At 40.5% G+C, this 19751-nt stretch overlaps 1 protein-coding gene across 1 annotated transcript in view; it reads right to left on the bottom strand.

Annotated features, from left to right (window-relative positions):
* The window catches only part of PLEKHH2 (pleckstrin homology, MyTH4 and FERM domain containing H2), a 117033-nt gene that overhangs the window by 57149 nt on the left and 40133 nt on the right, over positions 1 to 19751 (bottom strand). The window contains exons 4-8 of the mRNA XM_054997552.1: positions 16058 to 16207; positions 15088 to 15171; positions 12020 to 12101; positions 10366 to 10548; positions 1282 to 2255 (exon numbers count right to left, since the gene is read on the bottom strand). Of these exons, the coding sequence (XP_054853527.1) occupies positions 1282 to 2255; positions 10366 to 10548; positions 12020 to 12101; positions 15088 to 15171; positions 16058 to 16207 (1473 nt within the window). The remainder of the gene's footprint in view (positions 1 to 1281; positions 2256 to 10365; positions 10549 to 12019; positions 12102 to 15087; positions 15172 to 16057; positions 16208 to 19751) is intronic.

Genomic DNA, 19751 nt, shown 5'->3' with positions numbered 1-19751 from the left:
AAGTCAGTATCAAATTTAATAAATCAATTACAGCATTTTAAAACCCTGTCTTTTTTGTTTTCATGTAATTTGATATTTAAATCAGGAATTTATATTTAATATATTAAATTTAAAACAAATAAAACAAATAATTACTTATACACACAAGCAGTTGATTCTGACCACAGGGTTTTCAAAATATGCCCAATATATAACATAGTATCATTGCCTACAGTAACATATTTCATTTATTTAGGGAATGTTTATGCTGCCTCTCCTGAGGTACCAGCCTGAGGTAGCTTACAAAATAACAATAAAAACAAACATTAAAAGTTATAAATTAAATCCCAGCCTTGAAAAAACCCATCCAGATAATAATTTAAAGAAAAATAGCCGAGCAGCTTTAAATGCGTTGAACAATTTCAGACTAAAAGCACATGATAAAATGATTTTAAATAGTTTAGTAAACAAAAATGTTTTGGCTTGGCATTAAAATAAATCAATGGAGGTACCAGGCATACCCCAAAGAACGGGCTTTCCACAGACCAAGAGCTGTGTGCCCCCAGTGGGCTTTCCACAGACCACTGGGGGCACAGAGATCATGGCTCATGAGGAAGATCTTTACTGGAGGGAGGAAGCAGTTCTTCAAGTACCCCAGCCCCAAGCTATTTATAACTTTAAATGTAAGAACCAGAACTTTGAATTGTGCCTGGAAACAAGTGTTTAACTTGCTACACCAAAGTGATATGATCCCTGTATCTAGCTCCTGACAGTGCAACAACAATATATATAGCACAACTTTTAAAATATAATGAGAATGTGAAGCTGCTTTGAATACACATTAAATAGACATTATATGATGTTCCAGGATTACTGTATCTACTTTTTAAAAAGGAGTTAGCCGTGTTAATCTGTAGTAGCAAAATAGAAAAGAGTCTAGTAGCACCTTTAAGACTAACCAACTTTACTGTAGCATAAGCTTTCGAGAACCACTGCTCTCTTTGTCAGATGCATTCTCTTTTTAAAAAGAGAATGGTGCTCTGGGGGATGAAACTTAAATGGAGACAGAGTAATGGTTAGTTACCTCCTTACCCTTGCTTTATTTCCAATCTGCTTTTACTAATGAGAAGAGGCCAATTTCAGGCAGGAAAATGGCTCAAGGGGAATATTAAATATTCCCTCTTTCCTTGCAGCAGGATCCCCCTTTCTCCATTGCTGTAATCTTTTTTTTTTTTAAGTTGGGGAAGTAGTCATGGAACCACAAAGGATGTCTACCAAATTGGAAGGTCATCATATATTTACCCATGAGGGGAATCGATGCAGTGGAGGAGTAGGAGGTTTACTGCTAGTAGTTTTCCTTGTATCACCAGAGTCCAAGGCTTCTGCACACTGAGTATCACAGGTATCATAAGTAAACAATTCGTCATTGCAGCTGATCTCCATTTTCTCTAAAACATCAGCACCTTCCCCATCCACCTGATCTATATCTGTTTCCTGAGGCTTAAACGGACGTATCATACTTATAGCATTTCTGTTTCTGCCAAACATTTTGTCTGAACACAGAGGAGGTTGACTAAAATGTTTTTTTGCCAGTGCTGCACTTATAGTAAAAACACTGGGAGTTCTCATCTTTGGTGGTGGCAGATTAGGTGAAGAATTCAACTCTCTACCAGACTGAGAACCTGCTGCCAGAATCAATGCTGGGTGCTTTGGTGCTAGAGCGGGAGTTAATATTGGACTTGGAGTATTTGCCTCACTAGAGGATGACGAATAATCTAGCCTCTGGGACTGAAATCTCTTATTCAGTTCATCTGAAAAATTATCGAGAGCTTTCTTTTCACTGAAGGATTCCATGTTGTTCTTTCCAATTAGATTATTCTGGCTTTTCCAAGGGCACCCTTGTTGCCATGAAAATCTTTTTTTGGGTTTGTTTTCCTGAACTCCAAAGCTCTCATCTTCCAATAAAGAACTGCTGTCATCTGATGCTGTCAAATACATTTCACTTCCAATTCGGCTGTAGCCTGTTCCTTCTTCAGATGTGTGACTTGAAAGGGTAGACACACATCTGGATTTTGGTTTTCCTTTACCTCCTTCTTCCTCGTCTGAACTCCAGTCACTTACTGTAATGCAAGAGTTCTTAGATATATTGCTGTCAAGATCTTTTGATTTTACTGTTCGTCTTTGTTCAGAGCCACAAGAGCTTTGTTGCAGTGATTTCAAGCCTCTGTTATTCCCGTACAGCTGACTAGCAAGGGAAGTTTCCTGGATTTCTTTCTCTAGAAAAGCAGAAGATAACACATTTGGAAAGTTATTTTAATTGAAGGCAGCACAATGTGACTTGTAATCAAGATGTACAAGTTACAGCAATTTTAAATTCACTTATATTTTTAATTTCAGGAAACAAGAACATATGTGAGCAGCACATCAGATTTGATAAGATGCTGGCAGCTTCATCTAAGAGGTCTAACTTTGATGCAGTTATACAAAACAACAAACAGATGCACTGCAGCAAGCAGGTCAGCTCTGTCGCACATCACAGAAAAAGACAGAACATCGGTAGAGACTTCACTAATGAGCGATATCTCAGAGTTCTGAACAGCACAGGATACCATATAAAGGTACCATTCCCATCCCACACTGGGCACTGTAGATACCCTATGCAATATTGCCACTGCAAACAAATGATGTACTAGTGAAGCCAAACCAGTAGCTGCTGCAGCATCATCTCAGGAAATTCAAAAGCGATCTATCTATATATAATTGTAACAAAACTAAATCTTTGCTCTTCTTCAGGGATAGTTTCTTTAGTCACTTTGAAGGAGGATAAGAGAACGATCAAAAGGTATATGTGTACCCTCCTCTGAGGATTCAATCTAGTCAGCTTTGGACTGCAGTTTGGAGAAACTTTCTATTCTGTTCTTACATTGGTGCAATGTGCTGCACTCTATAATCCAGTCCTCTGAATCCTTGTGCAGCAGTTCATAAGCACAGGCTGTAAGATAGATTGCAATCATAAACACATTAACCCTAAGCAAGCTACAGAAAGCAATGGAGTCAATTTCCAAGTAAACAGAAACTCTTCTTAACTTACCAGTTAAGTTACAAAGCAATTACATCAGAATACTCTGATCTGAGCAAACTAATCTGATCAAATCAAATCCCATATCTAAATATTTGTACCAGCAAACAGAGAACAGACTCCCTTCAATATTGGTAAGTTAGACACTGGTATAGCAGTCAATAGGGGAGAGGCTGTGACTCAGTGGTAGAACGGGCCTTTGGACACTTACCGTGAAGGGTCCTTCTCCTCTGAGGAAAGGAGGACATCTTGGGTGATTCCCACCATCCAATCAGGGAGGCAGGAACTAACTTTCTTCCTCTTCCTGTCTAGCCTGTGGGACCACCCTCTCTTCAGTTCAGGTGACTCCACAAAGCAGTAACATTGAATTTATCATTCAGCAACTGTCAATACTGAGAGAAAAAACACCTGTTGCATTAACATGTACTGTAAATAAAGCATAACCTGGAGAAGGTATAAGAATGAGGCAGCAGGGTAGAGAAGGACGGAGACCTAGGGAGGGCAAGATGTCCTCCTTTCCTCAGAGGAGAAGGACCCTTCACGGTAAGTGTCCAAAGGTCCGTTCTCCCTCTGAGGCGGAGGACATCTTGGGTGCTCCCAAAGCAGTTTCCAGTTTCTGGGTGGGATATGGTCTTCGTCCATGATCCTGTACTGCAGTACTTTTCTACTAGTCAGTGTCCACTGAATCATATAGATTCAATTTGTAGCATCTTAATAAGGTCAAAACTGACAATTTTGCAGCCTTTTTCTACAGAAGTGTTCCTGTGTAACGCTGCACTGGTAGTAGCATTCCTCAAAGAGTGAGCTGGTATTCCACAAAGAGCTTCTGCAAAGAGTTTTTAGGAGTTTCGATAGTGTATGCTATTGGCACCTACTGCTGCTGAAGACATTTTCTTCCCCAAACTGAGATGAGATATATTTAAGAACAGTAAGACTGACTTTCTAATTTGCACTATTTGGAGCAGAGGCCTTGAGCCTCCTTCTGACATCTAGGTTGTATCAGAGCCTCTCCCTCGTCTATTTAGGGTACAAGTAGAAATATGGTAGCCTTATCTCTTGCAAACTATGCAGTTTGGAATACGCTTTTGGAAGATAGTACGAGGCATCACCATACTATTGGGAAAGATATGGAGTTCAGGTCTGACTAAATCTTCTGGCAGATGTGAACATAATAAGGAAGATAGTCTTCCTTCTCAGCCTTCTCAAGGGAACATACTTGACCAGTTCAAATGGATGCTTGGTCAGGGCTGTGTAAAAAGTCTACTGAGTGAGGGCTTCCCAATAAGAGTTGTAAATTCTGAGCATAAACTGTTTTCTGAATGCTAGGAGAGTGTTGGCCACCTCTCAGAAATATCCCCATCTTAGGAAGGTGTTCCTTTCTATTCCCACACGGTTCAGCAGAGTAAGTCTAAATGAGAGCCAAATTGGTCCCTGCTGTAACTTGACCGAAGAGGTCAGTGGGATGAAAGGTGGAAATATCACCATCTGTTGGAGGGTGGAAAGGCATGATCTGTTACTGGTAAGGGTAGTAATACATAGAGGAGGCATAATAGCCACTGCAATGTCAGGGCATCTGCTTGTGAGTAGAACAAATCTTGTCACCTACCCCGGTAGTTGATGGCTGTGTTGGGGCGCACACAGGTTCATGAGGTGTTGTGAAGCACAATGTTATGAGATGTTTCTTGGTCGTGACCTTTTCTTTGGTGAGGGATAGAAAAAACCCTTTTGGTGACTGATCTAACCCAGGTGTTCAAGCTTGTAGGAAAAGAATGGTGAATTGAGTGTTGTGGTGAGATTTTCTCTTGAACCGATCAGGAGATCATCTGGGTACAAGTGAACATGAATACCCCGTCTCTGAAACGTATGATGGGGTTGATCATGAATTTTGTGAATACTCTTGATGTGATAGACAGGCCAAAACAGGATGGCTCAGAACTGCCAATTTATTTTTTATTTATTTATTTATTTATTTATTTTAACATAAAATCTTAGATATTGTTGATGGGCTGTCAGAATTGGTACATGGAGGTATGTCTCTGTGAGATCTGTAGATGTCGTGTGTTCTTCTGACTGATTAGTCACTGCGACTGAGCACAGAGTCTCCATTCAGAAGTCATATAATTTGATAAACTTGTTCAAAAAAACTTGAGGTCTAATAACACCCTCCAGTCCCTATTCTTTTTAGGGACTGAGAAGATTGAGCAGACCCCTTTCTGGAGGGGTCTTCCATGCAACTTTCAAATTGCATGGAATAGCCTTGTGAGACTATTTGTAAGGCCTGCCTGTCAACCTAAGCTTGGTGGTAAAGAGTAGTTGGCCTCTCACGGGACAGCTAGCAAGTTCTGTCTTAGAGATCTGGGTATTAAGGTTGATCTCTTTCCCCGTGTGGAGAACTGGCTGTTTGATCTTGGGAAAAGGTAAGCATTATCCCCACAATACAGCTGGAGAGCTGGGACTGAGAGGACTGGTTTATTCAAGGCAATGTGGCAAGTTCATGGCAGCAGTGAGAATTGAACCTGCAGAGTACTGCATCACTGTTCAGTTACTTAACCACTATACTACGTGTGGTCTTGAAAAGACCCCCCTTATTAAAGGGCTGCTTAGATTAACCTCAGGATGGCCATTTGGAATCTTGTCTTGACCTTAGTAGTGTATGTTATGAATAAAAGGCTGAGGGCCAATGGATCTCCTCTCAGATTGATTGAGTGTTTTTGGCAACACATTCTTCTGTCCTAGGTCTCAATCTAGATCTTTCCCAGGGCACCCCCAAATAACTTGTCTTGCTGAAAGAGGTAAGCCAGGACGATATTTTTAGAATGTGAATCTGCTGGCCATGCTCTTACTCAAGCGTGCCAGCTTGTCACTGCTGTCAAGACCATAATCCTAGAAGAAAAAGGTAAATGTATCCAGGATGATGTCTGTCTTGAAGGTATTGGCCCTTACATTTCTGTTTGCCCCTTCAATGGAGGCAGCTATTGTTGTACAGGAGGAGTTGGATCAGTTTCCAGATCCATACTCCTGACCCTCTTGAGGCAATTGAGACAATAGCTGTAGCCTTAATAGCCATGGTCCCGGCCTCGTGAGCTCTTGTTAGCATGGCCTCTCTCCTCTTGTCTAAGTGGTCTCTGACTGATCCTTACCCATCTTCTGACCAGAGCCCAGATGACTGAAGTGTAGCCACTGGAGGTTCCATCGCAGGTACCTGCAACAACTCATAGCAAAGCAAGGTAGTGAGTACAGTTTGTTTTGTTTTGGAACCAAGTTTGGAGATCATTAATTGGCTTATGGTTTAGACCACTCAGCCTTGAACCTTCTCCACAAATATTCTGGAAATGGGAGGACCTTTTCTGAGGAACCTTCACTAGGAAGCGACTCGTTTTCCTGGGTTGGATTTGGTATTCCCAGTCTAAGGGTCCTACTCCCCCAAGGCTAATTTTTACAGCTCTTAGGCTGAGAATATCTTAGGTAGTAAATACTGGTAGACCTCAGATTCAGGCAGCTGGGCTGACTGTTCTGGTAGGGATATTTCCTCCTCTTCTACATCTGAAGGAATTCATCCTTCTCCCTGTCGTTACAAACTCTATCTGAGGGTGATTCCCCTGCTCCGTGGGGATCCCTGACTGATTAACGTTACAAACTGCCTTATTCTGACTCAGACCATCGGTCAGTGTTATCTCCTCAGACTGGCAGCAGGACACCAGGGTCTCAGGAAGAGGTTTTTCCCCTCATCTGCCTAATCTCTTAAACTGGAGTTAATGGGGAACAAACCTGGATCTTTTGCATACAAAGCAGAAGCTCTTCCACAGAGCTACAGCCTTACTCATGGAGGGAGGAGGAGGCAGACACCACACCACTATTTCCTCTCTCCTGGTTAGTCTTAAGAGTTAAAAGGTTCAAAGACACCGGCAAAATTGCGCCCTTTATACATTACCCATCTGACAGGGAAAGGCAGGGCTAGATCCTGTTGTAAAAGCAGGGCTAAATCCAAAGGGGAAAGGCCTGCTGAAAAATCTCCAGCCAGGAGAGGGCACATTCACATGGTACCAGGGCTGAGGAGATTCCTGGAATCTTTATAGGGCTAAGGTGCTCCTGACTGGTAAAGTAACAGGATTTCCTCCCTCACAGCCAGTCTAATTGCTGACAGGAATTCTGGAGGTATAACACGCTCAGGAGAACACTTATGTGGCCCTCCTGGGCTTGTCGGCTGGAGCTCTGGGTGTCTGGATTATGTTTCAGCCATGTTTCTCCTGCCTGGAGATTGGCAAGCGCGTTGCGTTGTTTCCCGCCAAAATTGAGCTCCACCAGGTGGCGCTGTTCTCAGCTGGCTGGCTGAGGCACGCTGCTTTAACAAGCTCCCTCTGTGGAAGATGGAGCTGCTGAGAGGCCTGCGTCTCTTCCAAGGCCATTTTCTTGCCGGGGAACCCATACAGCCTCAGAGGCATGCTGGTGCTGGCTGGGCCTGTTCCCGCCATCGGTAGGACGGCACTCCATGGGAACAGCCCATATCCTCCTTGCCAGGGAACCCATACAGCCTCAGAGGCATGCTGGTGCCGGCTGGGCCTGTTCCCGCCATCGGTAGGACGGCACTCCATGGGAACAGCCCAAATTCTTCTCCATGAAGCTTTCCTCAGAGTCCGATGACTCTCTAGAGACCATCTCGTCCTTTTCTTTTCTTTCTTTGGCAAGAGGAGTAAAAGAAGAGGAAATGGGAGGAGAGTAAGGTAATGAAGTAAGTAAGGAGTAAGGTAAAGAATGATTTGAGGAAGAAGAAAGATAAATAAGAGATAGAGAGAAAAAGGGCAGCAGAGCTAGTCTGCTGAAGAACTGCTCTCCCTGGAGGCAGGAACAGAACTTGAACTGAAGAGAGGGTGGTCCCACAGGCTAGACAGGAAGAGGAAGAAAGTTAGTTCCTGCCTCCCTGATTGGATGGTGGGAATCACCCAAGATGTCCTCCGCCTCAGAGGGAGAACAGCAGCTTGGTATGCTGAAGATCGGTCTTATTCAGTATAAGGCAACTTCATGTGGATTCAATATTTTATACAATTCTAAACCATGATTTGTTATTACAGACATTTCTGGGGTCATAACTGAAACAACACTGATTCAATTCCAAGAACATTTAGAATTCCCTAATCTTCAACATATTAATTAAATTACACTATTATACAAAATTACAAGCACTAGAGAAAAGAGGGAGAAGAATGGTAACAAAACACTTCTTTTCAAAGTATACCGTCCGGGGTCTGGGGCTCCACCCCCCAACTCACTGGGAGCAGAGGGTGGGAGGTGGCCAGGAGACAGCAACCCAGCCGCCCCAACGGACACCCAGGTCCAGAACGCCAGCAACAGAGGGAAAGAGGAACCCAAGCCTCAGAGGGTCAGATGGGACAGGTGGAAACCAGCTAGCCCCACCCTCCAGTGGGAGGCTAAGAGCCCTGACAGGGGGAGTAAGGACAGCCAGGAAGGGAGCAGGGCAGAGGAAGAAGGCACAAGAGATAGGGACAGCCAGCCACCTTACCAGCAGGGGAAGAAAGACAGCAGAAGCAGCACAGGGCCATGCCCCAACCTGCAAACAGGGAGGAAGGGAATACTAGGGACCACCTAAGGCTGCTGGAAGCTTGGAGCAGAGGAGGCTTGGCAGCCAGCCACGAGAGCACAGCTGTAGCTGCCCAAAGCAGCCAGACTAGCTACTCCAGGTGCAGCTGCTTGAGGCAGCCAAGGCTAGAGGGCAAACGAGGGGTGTGGTTGGCAGGTGGAGCCAGGAATGAGGGAAAGGATGTAAGGGAAGTCCACCCACAGGCCGGGGTGGGTTGTTGTGTAGGAGTGTGGTGGAGTGGGCGAGAGAGAGAATGAGAGAGCAACAGAGAGGAGGTGGAGGAAAGAAGATGAAGTGGAGGAGCAGGAGTAAGACCGACAGTTGGATGGGGACAGCTGTCATGGAAGGCAGCCGGGACAATTTCAGGTTGAAGGGATCTGTGAGTGGACTGAGAGGGTGTGAGGGTGAGGTATACCCTCCCCTCCTTCCACAGAGCGGGACCCCGCATATTCCCTGAAGGTCCTTCAAGGCTGAAGTCAGGCATCTCACAGGGCGGCACCCTTAGCAGGACCTGACGTATACATTACAGTAAATTAATTCACATTTGTATATTATATTTTAAATGTTATTAATAAATGTTACAGTTTTTTGTTTTTGAAAAGAATACTGAAACACATTTTAGCTTAAAATTATGGTGAAGAATAAGAAGCTTTAACTTTGGAAGATCACAGATTTGCTTGTTTATAGACAGGGATAATTCTCACATTTCAGTTTTAAAAATACTATTATCAAGATGGAAAATTAAAAAGTGCCAACCTATACCTAATAAAAGTAGGTATAAATTTTTATGATAAAATAGGGCACTGGCATTTCATGATTCTTCACGGCTCTAAGCATGCCTGTCTTTTAAGACTCAAGATCCAGCATTATCAGTCTCTCTGATGTAATTTCTCATTGGGTATCGTTTTGTTTCTGGGCATAAGTGCTGGTGATGATCTTTAATGCTGCTTAGCAACCTAGGACTAGAGTGGCTGATGGACCACTGCCACCATTGGGCTGGGACTCTGCTCTGCAAGCAGAATGGGTACCCTGGGCATGGCTTTGTCAGTACTTGTGCCCATACTATGGAATGCTCATCCACAGGGGACCTCCTTATCTTCAGGTGACAGGTAGAGATGTTTATACTTCAAAAGGAATCTGGAAAGGGGGGGCAAATGATTTTTGTTGAAACTGGAAGCTGCTCTGTGGATGCTATTTTGCCGTTTTATCATTTAAATGCTGTACTATGTTCTTATCGGCTGCCACTTTTGAATTGTATTTTTTATTTTTTTTAAATTGAAATCTTGCTGGGTGATCTGGGCCAGTCACAACTCTCAACCTGATCTACTTCACAGGATTGTCGTGAGGATAAAATGGAAGAGAGGAGAAGGTTGTAAGCCACTTTGGGTTCCTACTGAGGAGAAAAGTAGGGCATAAGTGAAGAAAATCAATCAATCAGTCAATCAGACAGTCATTAGCAGTGGTTAAGTAACAACTCTTACCAACAAGCTAAGACTACTGAACTTCACACTTTACCCTTTTGCAAACAGAATTAAATCACATTTTTTAAAAGTGAAAAATTCCTTACAATTGAATTAAGTGCTAGAGCATCACTTCATGTAGTTCATGGACAACATTGGAACAATTAAAAGTAGAAGCTACAGTGGGAATTTCCTTCACATAAATCTGTTTAGGTCTGAGTTGCAGGTCATTAAAACCATTCCCAAAATACCTAGCATGCCAGTGCCTTCACTAAATTCAGCTTGCTTTGATGAAGAATTGCTTGTATCTTCAGGCTTAGGGACTTGTTGAGGACTTCTTGCTCTGTTTAAGAAGCATCCAAAAGTCAGACTACTCAGCCTTTGACCCTCTCCAGGTTTTTGTGCCAAAGGAACACATTTCTTTTCCTGAAGATCTGTGTAGATATAATTCAGATAAAGAGATTTAATGTATTTTGGTATGCTTAAAAGGTACTCTGATATTAGACACCAGTGATATTTCAAACCCTTCCTATGATTCAGTCAAAAATCTTACATTTCTATTTATTCAAGAAACATGCATCTTTTGGGGAAAGTTAACATGTAGTAAAGAGTACTTAGCAATTATTTATAAGCAAGACAGACAGGAGAATGCACAGGAATGTACATAGATTGGTAGAGGGGGGTATGAAGGGATGAGCTGATGCTAGGTTCTTGTGGCCCTTTCTTACACGCCCAAGGTAATGCCAATCACCACTTTGGGGCCAGGAAGGAATTTTCCTCCAAGCCAGACTGGCCAGGGATCCTGGGTTTTTTTTGCCTTCCTCTGGGAATAGAGTAGGGGTCACTGAGAGAGGTGAGCAGTGGAGACAGCTGTGAATTTCCACAGTGTGCAGGTGGTTGGACTAGATGACTCTTGGACTAGATGATTCTTGGACTAGATAACTCCAACTCTATGTTTCTATGTTTGTTTCTATGTTTCTAGGAAAGACAGAATTCTGTCTTTTTTAATATTAGAAAAACACATATTTATTAAAATTCTCTGTTGCTTTTTTGCATCAAAAGGCTTTCAAGGCAGATCACAATATACAAAACATTGCAGAAACCAAAGTAGACAACCTATAGAATTCAGCCTTCCACTGACACTTACCAGTGCAACAATTTATAGAAAAAGTAGGATTTGAACAGCTGGAGTGGGGGGGGGAAACTATGTGGAACTTTCTTATCCCTGCTAATAGAGGATATGAATGAAATTGTGCACATAGCCAACAGAAGGAGACATCTTGGGTTCTGTGCCTAGATTCCTAACACAAATGCAGGGACAAGGGACATCTGCAACAGAGTTAGTGGGACATGTTTAATTTCCCATTTGCCTGCTGATTCTCCAAGCCACCACTCTCACTACACACGGACACTCATTATCTCATCTAAAGCATGCTTGGAAGTAGACATTTGCAGAAATAACATTAAGTTATGTACAAAGTCTACTGGGTTTGTACTCCCAGTCTGCAATATACACTGCACTTAACGAAGAATACCAGTTCCCTCAAACACAACATAAAATTCAGTGTGTGCTTCTTGTGCCTTTATAATCTTATTTATAGCTCAGATTATCTAGAGTTTGACTGAGAAAGCAATCCTAAGAAGTTCTACTTAGAACCCTACTCAGACCTATTGTGGGCCTTATTTCCTGGAAAGTGTTGCACTGTTAATTACTGATGTTATCAATCTAAAGATGTTCTTAGTTAAAACAGTCTGCAATACCACTCAGGTAAGTGAAATCAGGATTCTTTTCTAAATAAGAGAAATAATTGTAGTTTATGTTATTATTTCTCCTCTAAATGAAAGAAATAATGTAACATAGAATACAATTATTCAATCTATTTTCAGAGTATCTGCACCATTTACCTTGCATCTTATTCTGTAATATCCTAATCTCTTCAGTTTGATTCTGATTGATCATGCGAAGATTCTGATTTTCCATTTCTAGCTGAAAGCATAAAGGCATAACTAAATAAAACACTGAAAATATAGTATCTAAAGGAAAGTTGCAATTTTATTTTATCACTTACATCATATAAGAACAGGATTTATTATTTATTTTACATGTATTTACTTCATTTATTCCCTGCCTTTCTCCCCAATGAGGACCCAATGTGGCTTACATATTTCCCCTCTTCTTCATTTTAGCCTCACAACAACCTTGCGAGGTAGGTCGCCTCTACCAGGGCGATCTGCCATGGTAGAGTGGGGATTCAAACCTGGGTCTCCCAGATCCTAGTCTGACACTCAGACTACTACAGCACACTGGCTCTCTAGTATTTAACACTATACTTGTTTATCTTTGTTATGACTGAGAGGAACATTAATGAAATGTCTCATACAACACCAGGTGCTGAACTCAATAAACTTGGGTGCTATTTCATTTTCAATTAAAAAGGGAAATTTTGCTTACCTATGAAGTGCCAGCTCCTCTTGGTTACAACGCAGAGCAGGGTACTAATGGGAGAACTAACCAGTTTTCTCAAATGATAAGATCCTCAGCACTATAAAATGTATCTACACAATTCAATGCTGAAACAAAACATTCAGGGGCACAGGACAGAAGGGCATCCATGAAAGCTGAAAACTGCTGATTTCCCAAATCTCAGAATTTAATTCCTTGTGGACTAGAAATAGAGATGTGGAGTGGAAAAATTTGCAGCGTTTTATTTCTTAATAGAAATTTTTCAGTTTCTAATGATTCATTATTCTATAAAATGAGTAACAAATTCTATGCACCAACTGCCACTGCAGGCACTGTGGAAAGATGGCAGAAAAATATGATTGATAGAGGGTAACTGTGCCTTCAAAACTGCAAATGCAACCAACCCTGGGACTGTGGGGTTGTAGCTCAGTGTTAGTGCTCTTGCCTTGCATGCAGAACATCTCCGACTCAATTCCCAGCAACTCCAGTTAAAAGTATCTACTAGCAAGTGATGTGACCAAGGACTACTTGAGACCCTGGAGAGATGCTTTCTGTCAGAGTAAATACTGACCTTGATAGACCAAAGGTACAACTTAGTATAAAGCAGCTTCATGTGCTTAATCAATTCCTAGTAACTGACTAGCACTGCCCGGTAATGTGTACCAATTAAGTAATTTGGAAGGGGTAGATTTTGGCATGTGCTTTTCTTCAAAGTAGGCTTAAAGAACACAAAAGCCTCTTAGAGGTTTTTTTTTTTAATTAGCTCCCATGAAGGACACTAAAAAGCAACTGAAAGTTTTTTCCCCATTAGGAGTGAACATGCATGAAGGAGGCAAAGAAAATAATTCCCCTCCTTCTCTGGGTGCCAAGATGGCAGCAACAACAGACGTTAGCATCCTGGGGTAAGCCCTTTATAAAATCCAATACTGACATCCATTTCAGTCTTCGGATTCACATCTTCAAATCAATCTCCATTGCAAGATCAGTCATCTTCTGAATCATGAACAGGAGAAGATGAACCAGGTAGGTATGTGAACTGGCAAAAACATAGAATTTGGCAAGCTCAGCTGTGAGCTGCAGCAAAACCCTGTAACCGGCTAGCTAGGATTGGTCTAGGAAACTGGGTAGCCTATTCCCTTGGCTATTCTAGCAACTTGTTCCTGTTCTAGCAACCAAAAGTAGGTGCTACCCCAGATGAGATTATTGTAAACATCTTCATCAATAACACTTCATAATCTTTTTGATTTCAATATAATAGAGAATATTTTTCAATTTAATTTATTATATTTATATTCCACCCTCCCCGCTTTCGCAGGCTCAGCACCTACTTTTGGTTGCTAGAACAGGAACAAGTTGCTAGAATAGCCAAGGGATAGGCTACCCAGTTTCCTAGACCAATCCTAGCTAGCCGGTTACAGGGTTTTGCTGCAGCTCACAGCTGAGCTTGCCAAATTCTATGTTTTTGCCAGTTCACATACCTACCTGGTTCATCTTCTCCTGTTCATGATTCAGAAGAGTAAGCTGCCTGTCAGAGTAAATAGTGACCTTAATAAACCAAAGATATGACTCAGTATAAAACTAAATATATCATGAGAGGGCTATAAGAGCATAACCAAACAACAGCTTAAGAAAATTCAAATTTAATACTGCTTTCTGTACCCACAATGCTCTTAAGAACATATGTACTTCCAGTTTCTTTATTTTACAAGTATACTTACCTTTTCTCCTCCTCTTTTCTAGTCTTAAGCCACTTACAGTGCCACCCTAAACTGAGTAACACCCTTCCTAAGCCCAGTGATGTCAATGGACATAGAAGGATGCAACTCTGTTTAGGATTCCACAGTTCTTCATGTCACTTTCCTGGATAACACAGGACAAAAAACGTGCCTAATCAACACATACAAGACTGCAAACAGCCACATACTTGGTAACCTGTGATGACTAAGAATCACTTCCAGGTGATCAGACAAGGAAGATTCATTTAACAGGAAAAGGTATCAGAATAAATGATTACATACTGATCCTAGTATACTACTAAAAGTTTTGTGGACTTATATAAGTAAGGCTGAGGTTGCATACTGAATGTTTATCTTTTGGGAAAAAATGAAATTAAAAGTCCATTCAGATGCTGACCCCCACTAAGCTTCCCACACGCCTACATGAAAGTGTCTTGTTTTATAATTAACATGTAACTGAGGTCTTGCAAATGTCCAAAAAAGTTACCATCCTGTAATATTTTTACTAGTGACTATATGACATGGGAAACACTGCTGTGTGCTAAAGGAATATTCCTTTTTAGAGGATGTGCATGGTTTTGAGTTGCTGGCTTATCAACCAAGAATTATCATCCATTATGGTGAAGAAAACCTTACTCAACTACATCTGCTGGGCCACTAAAGAAGTTATTAACCAAGTAATTAATTTATTGCCTATTTATACTTCAGCAGTTTCAATAATTTCAGGCAGTCATTAATTTTGCACAAATTTTACTCACTTAGCAGAGACTCACCTCATGAAGCTTGACAGTCACCCATTCTTTTATTTTAGCTGCTTTTTCTTCTATAATTTTGGCCTCTTGTATTCTTATTAGCTTCTGGAACAAGAAGACACAAACTAGTTACAAATAAGAAACACAGAAGAAGAAAAACAAAATGAGGTTCATACTAGCACTAGCAGCTTTTGAACAAACTAATGGCTTCCAATCACTCCTGATAATATAAATTCTCTTGCACAGCATGTGTGTGGCAAGGCCAAGAGGAAAAAAAGCACAACTCAAACATGGCTGCTTTGCTGTTCCAGTACCAGGGCTGTTTCTCAGTGCAGGTACTAAAAATACAAGGTAATCTTGAGAGCCATAAGTATGATCCTAGGATCAAGTTTTATCATTGCATAAAACCTTTTTCCTCTCTCTTTCCTGCAAATTTCTATTCAGACATACACAACACACAATTTTAAAAGAAAATGGAAAGTCTGCCTCTTGTCATAATGAAAAAAATGTCTCAGACAACTAAAAAAGATCCTATCTCAAAAGACTACTAAATCCATTCCATGCAAGATACTCATCTATGATAACTTTGTGATGAAGATTCTTTTTGCTGTTACATTAAGTGGGACACATCTCCTTACAGTGTGAGACCCAGATAAACTTGCAAGGGACAGGGAAAGAATGGGAGGTATAGCTTCGCAGGAGGCATTTAAAACCTGGCAAGCGAGGGCCAAACAGCATTCACCTGTGACTTTGGAAGGCAACTGACATACAGGGAGTGGAAGCGTACATGACCCATTCTCCCTCTGGATCTAAGGCCCAATCAGAATGAAATAATTGGGGGGGGGGGTGCAACCTGAATGGCAGGCCCTGCAAGGTACCACCCAATTAATCACACATATGAGCAGCTACCATAATACAATCTGAATTTTTTAATATCTATTGAACTTATAAATGTAGATACAGAATAACTAGCAACATTATCATTTCCAACCTGCTCTCCAAGTTGTTGTTCCAAATTCTGAATAATGTCATCTTTCTCCTGCACCTGAGTTTCCAGATCCTGATATCTCTTATACAACCTCATCTCTGACTCACTGGTTTGGATATTAGCAGCTTTTAACTTCTCTTCCATAACGTGCACCTAGAAATTAATCATATTTTATATACAGCATTGCATGCAAATATCAACAACAACAAACATTTCAAAGATAATTTATCTGAAACCGATCATGTTATCACCTAAACAGCAATAAAACAAGCATGTAAGCTACAGGAACAATACAATGTAACAACCAATATTGAATCGATCAACGCATAAATCACAAAGTCTGATTGTCTCAGTTTCAACAACCAGTCACTGGCCATCTGCTATTGATTTATATGCCCATCTTCATGAGTAACAATTGCTGCTGGGTGAGCAGTGGACACAGTTGCTTTTGTGGCCTTGTCAACATTAAAAAAAGGTGAAACAAAAACATTCCTTATACTTATGTGTGCTTGTAAGGAAAGAAGGTATGCTCTATTTATACACCATGATTTGGACACACTGATCCATGCTCTGATCACATCCAGATTAGGCTGCTGTAATGTGTTTTATGTTGGGCTGACTTTCAAAACAGTCTGAAAATTTCAGTTGGTTCATAATGTGGCAGCCAGGCTATTGTCAGAGGCTTGATACAGGGATTGTATCACCCATGTTAAAAGATCTGGCTACCTGACTGGTTTGGGGCACAATTCAAAGTGCTGTTTCTTAGTTATAAAGTCCCAAATGGCTTGGGACCAGTATACTTGAAGAACTGCCTCCATTCATGTTATCCAGCATGCTAGTTAAAATGATTTTTGAAGCCTTGTCCTCTGTGGCCCTGTCTTCATATCATTTTCAGTGGTGACGCCTCACCTCTGGAGTGCCTTCTTTTATGAGGCTCACTTGGCACCTATCTTACTTTCTTTTAGGTGCCAAAGTAAAACATTCCTTTTTATCTAAGCTTTTAACTAAGGAGTTTTTATCTTTTAAATGTTTTATGGTCTGCTTCAGGTCTGAGGATCATTTTATTTATATAATTTTAAGAGGCTTTGCATGTATTTTATAATGTAGTTGTACTTGTTTTAATGGCATTTACCTGTTTTTTAATGGTTTGTGTTTTAATAAAAAGTCTCCTGAAATCATATACTGGAACACTTTTTTTAATGTGACTTTCTTGCTTTTCACTCTTGTATACAAAAACGGAAATAAGAACGAAACAAAATCCATATAAATATCCCTATCTGAAACTCCAAAAAAGTGTAGTATTTTTTTAAAAAATTTAATTTTTGAGTTTTTTCAACAGTTAACAAACATAACAAATATAACACTTACAACAACTATAACAATTGCAGGAAGTTTAAGTGGAAACCTGGAGTTTGAGACATTTACTGTGTGAATTGTACAAAAGCTAAAACAATTTCTACAACAATTGTACTGTAATAAATGGTTACTAATAAATTGCTATGACTTTAAGGTTATCAGGCAGTGACTGTAGTATTTTATCATTTTGTTGCATAAATTCTAGGAAAGATTGCCATTTTTTAAAAAAATCTGAACTGAAATCAGGATTTTCTATCAGAGAAATGTGTTCTGTTATCTTATCCATAGTTAGATAGTCCCATAGTTTATTAAACCAGGATTGAATAGATGGTAAGGTTTTTGACTTCCAAGATTTTGTAAGGATTGCTTTAGCTGCAACAAGCATGATTGCGATGAGTTCTTTACGAATCTTTGGGATACTGGGATCTTCCCATAAGTTGAGGAGGACAATTTTGGGGCACTGAGGAACATTATAGTTCGTGATTTTCAATATCATCATTAGTATTTTAGACCAAAATTGGGATATTATAGGACATGTCCACCAACAGTGGAAGTAGGAACCTATCTGATTACAGCCTCGCCAACAATGGGGATCATACGATGAATTAATATGATGCAGTTTAAGGGGAGTGAAATACCATCTGTATAGAACTTTGCGGAATGAGGTTTGAATATTAATTGCTTTGGTTGTGCAGATTTTGGAGGACCAGATCTTGGCCCATTGTGAATCAGAAATTGCAGAAGCACATTCTAGTTGCCATGTAGTCTGGTATCTAGATTTCTTTGTCCAAAAACAGGAACATTAAAATTTATAAAGAAAAGAGATAAGCTCTTTTTCTGTATTCGTTTGCAAGACTAAAAGTCTCTCGAAATCAGTGTATTTTCTTTTTATATGGGTCTGTAGTAGTTGACTATTCACTAGATGATTCAATTGCATATATTCAAACCATGGTAATTTATAGGTGGCATTTGCTTCTAGTTTAGATTTGGGAATTAAAGAGCCTTTAGTTGTGATATCACATAGTCTAGTAAGCTTAAGATGTCTCCATATAGGAAAAGCATTGGTGGAATTACCTGGGGTGAACCATTCTTGGTTAAGAAAAGAGGAGATGGGGGATATTTTAGGTGCTAATATTGCTCTATGTGAGTCCCAAGTTATTAGCGCTGGGTGTAAAAATAAAAATGTTTCCATTGATTTTGGTCTAATTTTAGGAGATATCCAAATCAAGTCCTCAATTGGTATGGGGCCAATTTCATGCTGTTCAACAGCAGTCCAATCCTTAAGGTGTTTAGATTTAAGATAGATTATAATATTTTTCAATTGTGCTGCCTCGTAATGTGAGGTAGGGAAGACCATATCCACCTGATTGAGATGGGCGGGTCAGTATAGGGAAGCTAATTCTGGGTTTCTTGTAGTCCCAAATGAACATATTCAAGGTTGATTGCCATAATCTGAGAGTTTGCTTTGGAACATAGCAAAAAAATGTAATATTTTGAATTAAAATTCAAGCCGTACTGTGACCAAAATAAGTTGTGATTGTGTTTTAAAAAATTATGCAGTCAGTAAAAGTTAGAGAGAGAGAGAGAGTGCACCAATCCAAGTTTTGGCATTTTGTGTTTGTAACATTTGAAGAGAATTATATATTTGTAAATCTGAAATCTTGATAAAAAACACCCAAATTATCAACGAAAAAACAGATACTATCAGTGGCCATTGCTAGGCAACCACAACAGTATTGTCAAGCCTTGCTTTCTGTCAGGAAAAGGCAGAGGGAGGGGACAGGTCCTCTTCAGAACTGAAGGAGGACACATTGTTGCAAGGAGCATCAGAAGGAGACCAACTGAACTTCTAGATTCCAAGCTGGCAAAACGGCAAAAGTCATTTAATAATTTCTTGGGGGGGGGGGGGAAGCCAAGGATTAATGTCTATACTTTGTGTAGACCCACTAAAATGGAAGGTCTATCCATGCCCAATTTAAAATGTTATTACTGGGCTGCTCAAATGACTCAATTATTACAACTTCTACATTCTAGCCCAGATGATAAATGGGTGGCTATAGAATCTGTTTATGCATTACCCCTCCCAATGCCAGGAACAATATGGTCAAAACCAAATCTTAGATCTCATACAGTTGCTTCAAATCCAATTTTGAGTAATACTCATAAAATTTGGGACAGACTGAAGAAGAGACTAACCTCTCCCCTCTCTCCTGTTTAGAGTGTTTTAAACTTATACTGGCTCCCACAGGGTAGTGATTTTAAATCTTTTCTACTATGGCAAGAGGTAGGCCTGGATAAACCTATTCAGTGGTTTAAAGACAATGCAGTGTTAACTAAGGAA

Source organism: Eublepharis macularius, chromosome 1 (genome assembly GCF_028583425.1).
Source record: "Eublepharis macularius isolate TG4126 chromosome 1, MPM_Emac_v1.0, whole genome shotgun sequence".
NCBI classification, from domain to species: domain Eukaryota; kingdom Metazoa; phylum Chordata; class Lepidosauria; order Squamata; family Eublepharidae; genus Eublepharis; species Eublepharis macularius.
This window is presented reverse-complemented; position numbering and strand designations above follow the sequence as displayed.